We start from the raw sequence: 15,923 nt of genomic DNA, 5'->3' as shown, positions 1-15,923 counted from the left end.
ATTAGACAAGAGAAAGAAAGAAAAAGGCATCCAGATTGGAAAGGAATGGGTAAAACTCTCTGTTCACTGATGACATGATTCTATACGTAGAAAATTCTAGATTCCACAAAAACTGTTAGAACAAACAAATTCAGCAAAGTTTCAGGATCCAAAAACAACACACAAAAAGCAGCTGTGTTTCAACATACTAACACTGAACAATCAAAAAAGGTAAAGAGAAAATAATTCCATTTACAATAGCATCGAAAGAATAAAATACTTAGGCATTAACTTTGCCAAGAAGGCAAAAAGCTTATACACTAAAACCCCTAAAATGTTGCTGAAATTTAAAAATACACAAATAGTGAGCTCCTGGGCAGTCCAGTGACCAGTAGGACTTAGCACTTTTGCTGCAGGGGGGCTGGGTTCAATCCCTAGTTGGGGAACTAAGAACCCACAGGCATGTGGCATGGCCTTAAAATACATTTTTTTTAATTTAAATAAATAAATAAACATAAAAAGACACAAATGGAAAAACATCTGCCCATACACGGATTGGAAGACAATATTGTTATGATGTCAATACTACCCAAAGCAATATACAGAATCAATGCCATACACTGAAGGTGTAAAAAAATGTTAGAATCATATTTCTTTATTTCAAAACTTACCAAAAAGCTACAATAATCAAAACAGTGTTGGTACTGGCATAAAGATAGTATGGTGGATGACTATACAACCCTAGTGTCCAGTTCATGCACTGGAGGCTCTTCAAGCATTGCAATCTGGTAAAGGAGAGTAGGCCATCCTCGAAGGCCAGGATCTTGGGACATCTAAAAAGGAATGCCTGTTTTACATGGAATTACCAAGGAAAAAGGAGGTGAGCATTTGCTTCCTTCTCGATAAAAGGTCAGGCAATGCTAGCAACACTCACAGACACAGGCTGCCATGGTCTCCTGGGAGGCAAGAGGGGCTGTCGCTCCCCAAGCCAGTGACTAGAATAGACAGAGCTTAGCTCCCTGACAGTTCACATGTCCACCAGGGCTTTCTTTTCAAGCAGCAGGATACATCTAAGGAGGAAAAGTTATTTACCTCATAAAACAACTGAAAGTAAGCTAAACCCATCTGATTTTCTCCTTTCTTCCAATAAGGCAGCACAATGAAGAATATCATGTGTCTACCATAGTAGACAGCCAATACGTATAGAGAGACAACCGACAAGCTACCGTGGTAGGGAGGCCATGAGTTGGCCTCCACCTTCTCAGTCTCTATCCTTTACCGCAAAAAACACGTGAGCCTGAAGAGTGACTCTGCCTCTCTGTCAGGCTCCAGAGAAGAGGGCATCAAGTGGCCCTGCTTGGGCCACGCTGGGTTGGGATCCACCGGAGTGTGGGACAGAGGAGGCGTGGTGGCAGCAGTGGCCCTTGCAGACCACACAGCCAGGTCCGCCCTGAGGCAGCAGAGGTAAACTGGGGCTCTGCAAAATGACCAGCCTTGAGAATGGACTGGTGGTTTCCGGGGCCTGTGCAGGCCTCCACCCCCTCTGCTGACTCTCACAAAAGCAACAGTCCACTGAATCCACTGCAGTCATGTGGAGAGTCGCGAGCATACTCCAGTGGGCTTGCATCTTTTCTTTTCTCTTTAGTTTTCCAGATTTTCTACAATTAACGTAAATTACTTTGAGAATCATAGAAAAAATCATTTTCAAGAGCCAGCTGATGGCTGCACACTGAGGTTGCTGGCTCTCAGCCATCAGACTCTCCCTGGGCTGTCCCAGAGCAACAGTTCAATACCAGGGAGACACAATGGGGGACTGGGCCTTCGTGTCAGCTCCTCGGTATTCTTACTTCCCTGAACCTTGACAGGAGAGCGGAAGCTGCATGAGAAGAGCACGCCCTCAGAAACAGCCAAAAAGGGTCCAACTCCATGCTCAGCAGAGGACCTAGGGCTCTGGCTCACATGGCCCCTGGTGCATCCTAAGCACCTCCCAGAGCACACCCTCAGGAGATCCCGTGGACACAGTGACACAGCCTCAGCACAGCTCTCACTGAATGGAGATTCTTCCATGACCCAGGCAAGCCTGGGGGTAGACAGAGGACAAGACCTTAGAAAGCAGGCCTCTGGACTCTCACACCCTCCAGAGATGTACAACAAGGCCTGGAGGGAGGAGACCACCCTTTGCTGTAAGCCCCCACCCAGACAGGAAAGATAGCTTGGAGCACTCCACCCAAGGAATCTCTTTGGCAACAAGTCTGATATTCCCTTCCTGCCTCCTGAAGAGAAGCACATGAGGATTCTAAAGTGACAGGGACACTTGGCAGCCGGGCTCCAGAGACAACACCTCACAGCCACACTCAGGACTATGGGTCTTGGATTTCACCCCACAGCTCAGGTTCCCTGTCAGAAGGAGACAGGATGGACTAACGGTCTCCTAAGTGCTTTCCTAGCTCTCACCTGGAGACTTCAGCTCTTGGCCGAATAATGTTAGGGTACTGCTGCAAGTGTGCTGTACCCAGATGCAAGCCCAAAATGGGGGAGACCCTGGAGCCGTGATGAAAAGACATCAAGAAAAGACACCAAAAGAAAAGGAAATTATAGATCGATATACCTTCTGAACAGAGATGCACAAAACTTCAACAAAACTATAGCAAACCAAATTCAACAACATTAAAAGGATTAATACCATGACCAAGGGGGATTTATGCCAGGAAGTCACGGGCAATTTAACATAAGAAAATCAATCAATATAATAAACCACATTAACAGAAAAAAAACCACATAATATTCTCAATCGACAGAAAAAACATCTGAAAAATCCAACGCCCTTTCATGATAAAAACACTCAGAAAACTAGGAACAAAAGGGAACTTCTTCAACATGATAAATGGCATTTAGGAAAAATTCACAGCCAACATACCCAATGGTGAAAGACTGAAAGCTTTTACCCTAAGATGAGGAGCAACACGAGAATGTTGCCTTTTCACCACTGCTATTCAACACTGTACTGGAAGTTCTATTCAGATTGATTAGACAAGGAAAAAAAAAAGTATAAAAATTGGAAAGAAATAAGTAAAACTACTTCTATTTGCAGAGGACATGACCCTACATATAGAAAATCCTATATAGAGAAAATCCCAAATGATATACAGGAAGCTTACTAGAGTTAATAAACACCCAAGCGCAGGATATAAAATCAACACACAAAAAAGCAGCTATGTTTCTATATACTAACACTGAACACTTAAAGGAGAAAATTAAGACAACAATTCCATTTACAATAGCATCTAAAATCAATCAACAAACAAACAAACAAAACTCTCAGGAATAAATTTAACCAAGGTGGTGAAAAGGCTTGTACACAAAAAATTATAGAACACTGCTGAAAGAAATTAAAGAAGACAAAAATAAATGGAAAGACATCCTGTGTTCATGGACTGGAAGACTTCATATTGCAGATGCAAAGTGTTGTTAATATGTTCTAAGCTGGTCTACAGATTCAGCACAATCCCTGCCAAAATACCAACAGTCTTTTTTGTAGAAGTGGAAAAGACAATCCTCAAAATCCATATGGACTTGCTAGGGACCTCAAGTAGCTAAAACAATCTTAAAGAAAGAACAAAGTTAAACGATTTCTATTTCCCAATTTCAAAACTCACTATAGAACTACAGTAATCAAAATAGTGTGGCACTGGCATAGGCAGACATATAGACTAGTAGAAAAGAATTTAAAGTCCAGAAATAAATTTATACAGCCAAATCACTTCCAACAAGGGTGCCAAGTCCATTCAATGAGGAAAGAATAGACTCCTCAACAATTGGTGCTGGGACAATTGGATTTCTACTTCATATCTTGTATAAAAATTAACTCAAAATGGATCAATGATCTTAATATAAGAGCTAAAACAATAAAACACTTAGAAGAAAAGATTCATGACATTGGTTTAGGCAATGGATTCTTAGATATGACACCAAAAGTATGAGCACCAAAAGAAAAAGTAGATGAATTGGACTTCATCAAAATTAAAACTTTTATGCATCAAAGGTCATTATCAAGAAAGTGAAAAGAGAGAATTCCCTGGTGGTCTGGTGCTTAGGACTTCAAGCTTCCAATGCAGGGGGCACAGGTTTGATCCCTGGTTGGGGAACTAAGATCTCACAAGCTGTGCAGGAAGGTTAAAAAACAAAAAGTGAAAAGACAACTTGGAGAATGGGAGAAAATATTTCTAAATCATAGCCTTATGAGAATCTAATATTCAAAAATATACAGAATTCCTACAACTCAACAACAAAAAGACAAATGACTCAATTATAAACTAGCCAAAGGACTTGAGTAGACATTTCTCCAAAGAAGATATACAAGTGGCCAATAAGTACATGAAAAGATGCTCAACATTACTAATCCATTAGAACTGCAAACCAAAATGAGATACCAATTCACACACAGGATGGGGAAGGAAAGAAAGAAGGATAAGAGGAAGGGAGAAAGAAAAAAGGAAGTAAGTTACTTACTTAAAGAGGTAAAAGAAATTAGAAACTTCACACATTGCTGGTAGAGATATAAAACTATATAGCCACTGTGGAAAACAGTCTGGTGATTTCTCAAAAGGTTAAACAGAACAATCAAGCAAATTTTTTTTTTTTCTGGTTGCACAAAATGCAAAGCCCCAACTGCTCAGCCACCAGGGAATTCTTAAGTATACACTCAATCAAGCAATTCTTAAGTATACACTCAAAAGAATTGAAAAGACGAACTCAAACAGATACTTATATGCCAATGTTCATTATACCATTATTCACAACAGTCAAAGATGTAAAAAGCTCAAGTGTCCATCAAAAGATGAATGGATAAGGAAAATGTGGTAAATACATACAGCCATAAAAAAGAATAAGATTCTGACACTGGTCTCAACATAAGATAAACCTTGCAAACATTATGCTAAATAAAATAAACCAGACATAAAAGCACAATGCTGTATGATTCTACTTATATGAAATATCTACAACAGGCAAATTCATAGAGACAGAAAAGAGATTAGAGGTTACCAGGGGCTGGGAAGAGGGGAGGGAACGGGGAGTTATTGCTTAATGGGTACAGAGTTTCTGTCTGGGGTGATGAAAAATTTCTGGAAAACAGTAGTGATAGTTGCACAAGGCTGTGAACGCAATTAATACCACTGAATTGTACACTTAAAAATGGTTAAAATGGCATGTTTAATGTTGTATTTATTTTAGCACATACATGGGAGTCACCGAAAACACCCGTATGGCCCTGCAGACCAGCATTAGCCTCATCTGGCTTTTCTGGATGAGACAAGAAGGGCTTGGCACAGAGCTCAGTGGAAAGCATCAGAGTACCCAGGCCTCGTGTCAGGGCCACAAGAAAAGTCCCTCACCATAAGCACACAGCAGATAACAAGAGTGGAGAATATAGATCTAGCTCTTTTTTAACTTTTATCAACTACCCCTTTGAGGGAAGGTGGATTTTATGGGCTGACAAGCCCAGAGACACTTTTAACAAATGTTAAATTAGATATATGAACCAATGACTATGCGACCTGAACTTTTTTTTTTTTTTAGCCACGCTGCACAGCTTGAGGGATCTTAGTTCCCCAATCAGGGATCCAACCTGGCCTGACAGTGAAAATGCTGAGTCCTAACCACTGGACCACCAGGGAATTCCCTGAACATTTTAAATTTAAACTCCATCAACTAACTGTCTCCAGGCCCACAGAGCTCTGGTAGGATGTGACAAGGAGGAGAGAAGGGACAAGCTGCTCAGGCTTAGGGCTGAGAGGGCTCTTGCGGGCTACAGGAAGGTAGTTCGGGGGCCAAGCCTCTCAAGTCAAAGGGTCTGTCACCACTGCCCCGTCCCCTGCCTCAGCCCCGTAAGGTGCTGCTGGAATCTCACCAGTTTCATCCTGACATCTAACACCTCAGCCACAGACTGGAAGGCTGGCAATCTTGTTCATATCAGAATCTGCCCCAGATAAGAAATCAATGCCTCCACATCAGAGGGGACCTCTGGGGTCATCACTGACTCAATGGAAATGAGTCTGAGCAAACTCCAGGAGATGATGAAGGACAGGGAAGCCTGGCGTGCTGCAGTCCATGGGGTTGCAAAGAGTCAGACACAGCTTAGTGACTGAACAACAACAACTGGGGTCGTGGTTACAAAATGGTCCCTGGGAGACATTTCAGGAAAAACCCAAACTGATATTTAGTTCTGAAATGAGGGCTAATATTTGATGCTGGGGATTTTAGTTTGTGGTCTAATGGGCCTGCTTAAAGCCACAGTCCATCAGGACACTTGTAATTCATGTACAAGCTGCTTCTCTGGCGGTCATCCCTCTACCCTGCCCTCTGCCAAGAAGCCACCCAGTGACCCACTAAGCCCACCTCTGTGCAGCCCACTCACTCCCCTGAGAGGAGGGGTATTACAGAGACAAATGTACCCAGCCCAGCAACATCCAAGGAAGACCAAATCTGAAGGCAAAAGAGTCATGAGACAGGACGTGCTTGCAGGGAGGAAGGTGGTTTTGAATGCGCATCAGGAGACCCTCATGCATCCACGGCCACCAGCACCATCAAAGCACCCAAAGAGCCCATGAGACAGGAACAGGCAGAACAGCCCCCATGGGTGGTTCTAGGCAGGTTATTCATAACCCTGGATTCTGCCTCCTTCCCTAAAGAATCTCTTGGGAAACTCAAGGCTGCTGCTGCTGCTGCTGCTAAGTCGCTTCAGTAGTGTCCGACTCTGTGGGACCCCATAGACGACAGCCCACCAGGCTCCACCGTCCCTGGGATTCTCCAGGCAAGAACACTGGAGTGGGCTGCCATTTCCTGCTCCAGTGCATGAAAGGGAAAAGTGAAAGTGAAGTCGCTCAGTCGTGTCCGACTCTTAGCGACCCCGTGGACTGTAGCCTACCAGGCTCCTCCGTCCATGGGATTTTCCAGGCAAGAGTACTGGAGTGGGGTGCCATTGCCTTCTCCGAAACTCAAGGACCAAGACTTGAATTTCCAGAGCTTATATTCCAGAACCAAATACGATGCCCTTAAGTAGAGGGCAATAGCCCATTGGCACACCACCTTAATGTGAGCAGGTTCTTCCCAGACCCCACACCCATAAGCTCCGGACACTAACCTCTCTGGCAATGTGTGATTACAAAGCTGGAGCAGAGCCGAGTGTGGACACAGCAAATGTTCTTAAGTACTCAGATAGTACGCTTAGCTCCCTAGTTATAGGTATTCATCCAGAAACTGGCCTTGAGTTTGCTTTTTTTTTTTTTGAGTTTGCTTGTTTTGTAAGTTAGCATCTTTTCATCATTCCCAGCACAGGGTTTTATTCAAGAAGCCTGCCATTACCTGGAAACTAAGTCCTAATGATTTTGAAAGCATTGAATTCCACGTAATAAACCCCCTACCTGCTTACAGTACCTGAAATCATTTTCTGTTCTCTGCAATGGTCCCAAATGATACAACATACATAACGGCAATAACCTGCATTTGTTTAAACCTGCATTTCTCTGTCCCCTCTGCTGTCTGTTTTTAAAATATACACTGTGTCAGGTGTTGCAACAGTATTCTTTTATAGTTAAAAAAAATTATAGGTAAAATAAAAATACATTTTGGTTTAAAAAAAAAAGGGCAAGGAATATATAACTACCAATAAACTCCTGGCACAACATTGATATTAAAAGAGAACACTGTATAAAATAGCCCTTGCCAATTTCAGACACATGGCTTTGTAAACTGGGTTATGTAACCAATTCGATTCAGCAGACCGTCTCCTCTATTTCTTTCCTCTTGGTTCAGCTTGGCCTCAGCAGTGTCCTCCAGAAGACAAAAGCTGAGCCCTCGGACCATCGGGGCACACTGCCTTTCCCCTCTCTCCACCTCTTCTCATCTGAAATTGTCTCTGCCCCAAGGACCAGTAAGTTTCTGTATCATATGAAACTCTGACAAAAAGACAGTAGCTGCCCAGTGCACTGGGCAGTGAGAAAACTTCTGGGGCTCTGTCTGGACAAGAATGAGTGCTGCTATTGGTCCGTAATGTTTTCCATGGAAGCTGAGCAGATGACACTCGGCGTCCATAACCTAAACTAAACTTCTCTGAATCCCAAGCCATCTCTAAGCTCCAAGAGGTAGGAGAGGCAGAGAGCATGTGAAGAACACAGAGACTTACCCCTCCCCTGCTTCCCTAAACAGTCCAGAGCATATTTTAACTAGCCCTTTCCTGGCAGGGGGCTGGCCCTGTTCCAGCACCAAGCCCCCACCCCACTGCCTCTTTTCTAGCAACAGAGTCACAACCTCATTATTCAATTACAACAAAACACCAAGGGTCTTGGAGCTAGACGGATGCAAAATTTCTAGGGAGGCAGAGGAACATCTTGCATTTAGACATGGTGCTATCCACCCCTCTCCTAGTGGTTAGTCCCTTCTTTCTAACTGACCTCTGACCACAGAGACCCACTCTGGGGCCCCTGATTCCTTCTCAATGGTCCCAGAATAGGATGGCACACAGTGCCTGAAATGCAGAGCTGCTGAGACCATCCTCCTATTTGCTCCACTCCAAGGAGCTCCTGCTGCCCTTCTAATGGGAAATCCCCCTTACGTGGTGACCCATCCAGGGAATAGACCAAACATGCCTGAGAACAAAAAATAATGGGGGTGTGGTGCAGGGGATGGGGGAAGGCATGAAGTGAATTTTAGAAATTTCTCTACAGGCTGATCCTTGACAAGGAAGTCCCCAGTTCTGAAGAAAGAAGCCACACTCCCCACTCTCAGCTCACTGGGGGAGCCTGGATGGTGACATACAACGGGCAGGGAGGTCTCAGGGAAGCGCAGATGTGCTCAGGGCAGGAGTAGGTCTTACCAGAAAAGTGGACACCACTTAGACTCCAGTCTTCTTGCTCTAGGCCAGATCACACCTGAGTACACCCACCCAACTAGACCTGGGCTTTAATACCCAACACAGGTCAACGATACGAGACTCCAAGCTGCTCCAGAGCCTCAATATGCTGGGTCTCCAGAAACAGTGCCATGCGTTACTAGGGAGAGATGCAGTCAGTATTTGCCCAGGAGGCCATCAGCACTGGGGGGCAGTCAGTGCGAACAAGGAACAACCACCGTCAGAAGCCGCCTTGGGCAAAGACAGCACCAACTTCTCAGGGTCGGCAGGACAGGGCCTTCCCCAGGTCCACAGATGGGCAAGAAGTTTCTCACCGGCACTGTACACAGCACAGAGACTGGAGTGGGGAATCCCAGGGTGAGGGGCCAGCCACAGGCTGCCTCTCACTGGAAGGCCTGTGCTCAAGTGGCTCACCAAACCAGAAACACGGCAGGTGAGATCTTAATTGGGTGATCGGATCTCTGAGTCTCCATGGAAAACTACGGACAGTGTTGCCTTTCAGATGGGACTTAACAAATCAGAGTACCAGAGAATACCAGCACTCACAGAGGCCTTTCGCCTCTGAGAAGTCACTCTGGCTACCAGTCTTCAATCCCCTACCTCTGCATCCCACCAAATAGGAGAGAGGCCAGCCAAAAGAGAGAAAAGATAACTGCTGTAGGGAAGCCATGGCTGGAATCACGGACCTAAAATCACTAGCCCACACCAGACTGGGACCTCAGCCAGCAGAGCCTGGTGGAACCAGACCTGTGGAGTCTCTTCTCCCCTACCCACTCTCAAAAGTGCAGGCAGATCCAAAGTCCTCATACATTGCTGTCCTCAGGATAAACCCAAGCTCCTTGGCCAAAGCACACTGGCCAGGTATTTCTGACCTGGCCCCTGCCTCTCTCACACTCCGTGTTCCACATCTTTTGATGCACTGTTCCCTCTATCCAGGGCCTCGCTTCTTGCTCTGTTCACCTCGAACGCGCCAACCTGCCCTCCCAGATTCAGCATCATCAACTCTTCTATGAAGTTTTCCCAAACTCTCAGGTACAGGAGGAAGTCCAACCTCTGGGCCACCCTGGGGATGGCACACATCATGGATGGACTTTTGCTACACCATCCTGTGAGGTCATGTGCACAGGCATATCTGCCTCCTCTCCAGATGGGCCTCAGGCCTGGGTTCCCGGGGCCCAGGCCTGGGACTGGGACAAAACGATGAGTGCTTCGCTGTGATGTGGAGAAATAATGGATGACCACACTGCTGACTGGCCAAAGGAAGTCAGCTACAAGTGCAAGGAAAGGCAGGCTGGCTGTGGCCAGAGGGCCACAGGGCCTGAGCACCAGCTGCAGAGGAGAGGAGAGGAGAGCCCCCCACCCCCACCATTCCATCCGGTGCTCTAGCCCAGGCTTGCTGTTCTTGGGCAGAGCCACTCATCACATGTCGGGAGGCCACCGCCACTGCCGCTGGGATGATGTTACAGTCTATTTTGAGGGTCACACTGGAGCATCTGTCAGCCTGGCTAGCCACACCCTCCATGTGTCATCACTAAGAGCCGGAGACACCCAAAGGTCCACAAACTCTGCCTGAGCATGTCACTCCCCAGGGACCCTCGGTTTCAGGGCCTCCTTGGCTTCCTAACAAGATCAACCCAGATGCCCTTATCTCTTGGCACCAGTGGCAGGGCTCTGATGTCTCCTCTTGGGGTTCCCAGCTCTGGTGACTCAGCAAAATGCAGCTGAAACCCATCAGTGTGAGCCCAGCTCTTAGCTCAAACATAACCCCTTCCTTCTCCAGCCCTCCCTTGTATGTGAGGAATGCCCAGACGTCAAGCCAGTTACCAACCAGGCTCATTTTAAGTGCAACAGGCCTCACCTGGTGAGAAACTCCTACTCATCCCTCAAAACCATGCCCAGGCTCTGCCTCCTCATGCAGAGAGCCCTTCAGTCCACTCTTTCATAGGTAGGCCAAAGGCTCTCTGAGGACAAGGCTGGCCTGTGCAGGCTTTACTGTTGTTCTCCCTGTACCAAGCACGCACTTGGCACATAGCAGGTACGAATCAATATAAACCTTGAAATGAAATCTTTCTAACTAGACATGCTTGAAAGTGAAAGTGTAGTTGCTCAGTCACCTCTGACTCTTTGTGACCCCATGGACTGTAGCCCGCCAGGCTCCTCTGTCCATGGAATTCTGTAGGCAAGAATACTGGAGTAGATTGCCATTTCCTTCTCCAGGGGATCTTCCCAACCCCTGGAATCCCAACCCAGGGATCAAACCTGGGTCTCCTGCATCGCAGGCAGATTCTTTACTGTCTGAGCCATAAGGGAATCAGACACACTTAGTGTATTCTACAACAGACATCTTCAGAACAAAGGCCTTTCTGGACACTGATGACTGGGTTCATCAACACCTTTTAAAAAGGAAGCCTGTCCCCAAATCTACAGAGAAACAGGTCTACAGATTCAGCAGAATGGTAAGTCAACCAAGCCTAGTCCAACACATGCCATACTTCTCTGGCCCCACTCAGCACTAAGCACCTTTCAGCTCTCTAAGAACACTAGCACCTCCTAAGACTCCGACTGGACATTCTCTCTACCCAGGGAAAGAATGCAACAGGGAAAGGTGGCAGCAGTGTGGACCTACGTGTCTGCAATCAGGTGAAGGCACCTGACAAGTTAGGCTACTCCACTGCACACCCTAAGCCCTATGGCCAAGGTAGGTCACCAAACATCCCTGGGGCTCAGGGCTCACCCATGAAACAGGTACATCATCATCCACTCCAGCCACTTTCCAGAGATGCCATGAAGATGGAACTAGATAATACAGGAAAGCTACACAACCGGTTAACACCTGGATCGTGGACCAAACGCAGGTCAGAAACACACCTTCAACACTGACAGCAAACAGGAAACAAGCTGATCATTGTCTGCCCTGGAACAGCCCCTGGCCTCCTCAAAACCACACCTGGCCCGTCTGGCTATATCCTAGCCATGAGAAGGCTTTCAGGAATTCCATAAAGAGGCCGCAGGAGATATTTGTACACCTTTCTTCTGACAGTGGTCAACTAAAACAGGCCACCACAAGCATATGTGACTTGCAACCTTTCTAAGACTGAGGTTTCCAGGTCAACTTCACAGCTATATTTACCACGTGAAAAATGCTGGGGAAGCTGGGAGAAGATGTTCAACTTTCTGAGGATTTGCAGACAATACCGACAGTATGACAATCTGACAAGACACGGGGTCTTTTACAGCAAGATCCACTTATAAGTGAAAGGTTAAAAGCCAGGTGAAGGAAATCAGGTCTCTGCATTTAAACACTCCCTTTCTGAAAAACTATTCTCTCCTTTTACCAACTCAGCTGTTATCCAAAATGATCCACTTTCCTACCTACAAGGTTAGGACATACCAATCCACTTCTTTGGCAATATAAGACTGAAGCACCAATGTTTCAGTCTACACTGCAACTATTTTTGCAGTGTTTGTTTCATCTTAACAGACCATTCTTATTCACGTGAGTTTGAGCACATTAAATGTATGTGCTTTTATCAGACGATGAAAAGGGAGAATCAGTTCAGTTCAGTTCAGTCGCTCAGTCGTGTCCGACTCTTTGCAACCCTGTGAATCATAGCACGCCAGGCCTCCCTGTCCATCATAAACTCCCGGAGTCTACCCAAACCCATGTCCATCGAGTCGGTGATGCCATCCAGCCATCTCATCCTCTGTCGTCCCCTTCTCCTCCTGCCCCCAATCCTTCCCAGCATTAGGGTCTTTTCCAATGAGTCAACTCTTCGCATGAGGTGGCCAAAGTATTGGAGTTTCAGCTTCAACACCAGTCCTTCCAATGAACACCCAGGACTGATCTCCTTTAGGATGGACTGGTTGGATCTTCTTGCAGTCCAAGGGACTCTCAAGAGTCTTCTCCAACACCACAGTTCAAAATAGAAGGTTCAAAATGAAAGCCACTCAGTCATGTCCGACTCTTTGCAACCCCATGGACTATACAGTCCATGGAATTCTCCAGGTCAGAATACTGGAGTGGGTAGCCTTTCCCTTCTCCAGGGGATCTTCCCAACCCAGGGGTTGAACCCAGGTCTTCTGCATCGCAGGAGGATTCTTTACCAGCTGAGCCACAAGGGAAGCCCAAGAATACTGGAGTGGGGAGCCTATCCCTTCTGCAGTGGACCTTACCGACCCAGGAATCAAGTCGGGGTCTCTAAAGGGCTCCGACAGGGACTTCTCTGGTGGTCCAATGACAAAGATTCCACGCTCCCAAAGCAGGTGGACCTGCGTTAGATCCCAGGTTGGGGGGCTAAGGTCCTACATGCCACAAGTAAGACCTGGCACAGCCAAATAAATAAATATATTTAAAAATAAATAAATAAAGAGCTCCGATGATATAAACTTCCTATCTGTAAATTCACTACATGGGGATAAAAGTAAAAGATGTAATAGCTCGCCATGGTCAGAATTTCAGAATCATAGAATTCTGGGATTAAAGGTAGCTCAGATGCTGGCCTAGCTCCCCAGAGGACAGACAAGCAGATGCAAGCCCCGTTCCTACCCACAATCACAGAGCCCTCCCAGGCAGGGATGTCACAACTTCACTGAGGAAGCAGACAAAGCTCCAACTCCAGCAGCCTTGCCCCTAGCAAAGTCCCCTGGCCGTGCATTTTGCATGTACCACAAGGGGGACTGCCCCCTGAGAAAGGAAGTACTCTGAATGCTCAAGAACACACATTCAGGGTTGGAACAAAGGTGGGGTTGGCAAACCACCCAAACCAGATCTAAGGTTTGATGAGGAAACTCTTTCCAAGGCAGCTAAAATCATTTTATTTCGTAACTTAAACACCTGCTTTGTGATAATCACCAGAAAAAAAGAGGAAAACTAGGAAAAGAATAGGAAGAGAAATGAAAAATGTCCCCTTTATTCCCTATATCTGCTTAGATCACCCTAAACTAGGGAGCCTCCCCAATGCTGACTTTAATAAGGACCTTCTTAAAGCTGGTCCAACTGGTGTTCAAGTCACTGGACTGAAAAACAAGTTTATGAGTAGCAAGGTCACCTGATTCTGACCATGTCCATGCTGTTTACCCTAAGATGACAGGCCAGTGGTTGCCACAGCTTTGATGAATGCTGCAAAGACTCTACTATCTCTTTGAAGTCCCCAGGGGCCTCTACATGATTAAATGCCATAAAAAGGAACCTTGAATACAGCAACAATGTGAAAGGAGGGAAGTGACAAACACCACACAACAGTGGGGGAACTTCATTCCAGACGCTGAACTGTTAATGTAAACTTGTCACTTGTTTCCCTGACTTGTGAGGTAAAGTCATTACATCATCACCAAAGAGAAGCCCCTCTTCTACAAAACGTACCTACTTGCCATCAAAAGCTACTGCTTAGACCAGGTCATGACCTCAGCCGGGTAACAGGCACCCACTACTCAACCCTTTGCAGCCCAGACCCATGCAGCTCAGCAGCTCATATAGTCACAAGTGTCAACCAGGAGACCTCAAACTCTGACCACAGAAAACAGCTCAGCGTTGGGGGAAAGGGGGTCAGGAGGGGCTTACCCGTCTCTTCCTTTGCTGACAATCTTCACCTCAAAGTAATAAATGCCACAGGCAGCAGGTATGGGGTGAGTGGCACGCACTGACGCCGCATCTTTGTGATTTTTGCCATGACCTAATAGAAGAGGGCAAGGAAGAAATTTCAGCAGAGGGAAATACAAATCCTCTCTGCTCCATGGCAACTTTACCCCTTCACCGCCAGAGGAAGCCCTTGCACAGTCCAAGAAATAATTAGACAACAACTAAGCAAATACATAAAACTCCCACCCTTGGTTCACCTCCTCCTAAGCACAGCAGCCCTGCCTGGGACTCTGTCCACCACAGAAACCACAGGAGGGTACATGAAATGTGGGTGCCTACGTGAGAGATTTCCTAGTGCTGCTGGCAGACTCTTCAGGACACAGGCAGCCCACTTGGAAGAGTAGGGGAGGGAGAGGCAGCCCTGGAAGATGCCCCCACGACTTTGGGCAGAACCTCACCCCCTGTCTGGGATGTCTGGCAGGTGAGCAAGCTCATGGACCTCTGGTTGATGGAGGGGATGTAACCACCCCTTTCTTCAGACACTTTTGAAACTAAGCAGTGGTAAAGGGCTCAGCTAGAGTCCCTGGAGCCACCTCAGGACAAGCAGGAAGGCCCTGGGAAGAAGGTCCAGCCAAGAACTGGTTCGGACACCTGTTGCAGTTCTCCTGACACTGGGTGTCTCAGGGCAGAGCAGACAAGGCAGTCAATCCCTGGCCTGGTCAGCTCCACCACCCTAGACACCCTTCAGGAGCTAAGGCCCAAATCGGAGCAACCAAGCTGGGGAAGGGACATGATGGAGCACAGGCTGGGCAGCACAGCTACCCCGTAGACACTCTGGCCTTTTCCTCCCCTCGGCCAGAAGGCCGATACCTTTATAGTGGACGCGGAGGTTGCCCTGGGAGAGGCCGATGTAGTTGTACTTGTCCTTGGGGCTCCAGGAGCGCGGCAGCGGCGTCTCGTGCTGGTTGACCGCGGGATACAGGCGCTGCAGGCGCCGGCTCAGTTCCTGCTCCCCTGGGGACGGCAGCCCGCACCCAGTGGCCCCGCCGGAGGAGTCTCCAACCTGCGGGTTCCCAGCTCCCGGGTCCGCCGTCGCCGCCGCCATCTTGGAGGGAGCTGCTATTGTGTCACTGGGGGCGGGGAAGACCAGGACCAGATCCGCCCCGCTCAGCCAATGACCAGCGAGCCAACCCGGGCCGCAGGGAAACCGAGTCCCAGTCCTGCAACTCGGTTTGGACTCCGCCACGCCTCGCCACATTTCGGACTCCACTTCCCATAATGCAGAGCTCTCCAGGGGCGGACCAGCTCGGGCTGGTGAGGATTTCTGGGAGATGTAGTACAAATCTGCTCAGCCATAAGCCTGCTCAGGTGAGACATTGAGACACTGAAAACTACAGTTCCCGCAGGCAACGCGGCTCCGGCCTCTCAGTTCACCTCCTCCCCCGTGGCCTCTGTTTA

The 15,923-nt window shown here is 47.2% G+C and overlaps 1 protein-coding gene across 5 annotated transcripts in view; it reads right to left on the bottom strand.

Annotated features, from left to right (window-relative positions):
• RANBP10 (RAN binding protein 10) overlaps positions 1-15,594 on the bottom strand; it is a 58,675-nt gene extending 43,081 nt beyond the window's left edge. For all 5 annotated transcript variants that reach the window (XM_081513002.1, XM_081513003.1, XM_081513004.1 and 2 more), the window contains exons 1-2: positions 15,336-15,594; positions 14,448-14,559 (exon numbers count right to left, since the gene is read on the bottom strand). In XM_081513002.1, coding sequence (XP_081369128.1) covers positions 14,448-14,559; positions 15,336-15,570 — 347 coding nt within the window. In that variant the 5' untranslated portion in view covers positions 15,571-15,594. The remainder of the gene's footprint in view (positions 1-14,447; positions 14,560-15,335) is intronic.
• Positions 15,595-15,923: the final 329 nt, after the last annotated feature.

This window comes from Giraffa tippelskirchi, chromosome 7, assembly GCF_054371585.1.
Source record: "Giraffa tippelskirchi isolate mGirTip1 chromosome 7, T2T-mGirTip1v1.2.pri, whole genome shotgun sequence".
Taxonomy (NCBI): domain Eukaryota; kingdom Metazoa; phylum Chordata; class Mammalia; order Artiodactyla; family Giraffidae; genus Giraffa; species Giraffa tippelskirchi.
This window is presented reverse-complemented; position numbering and strand designations above follow the sequence as displayed.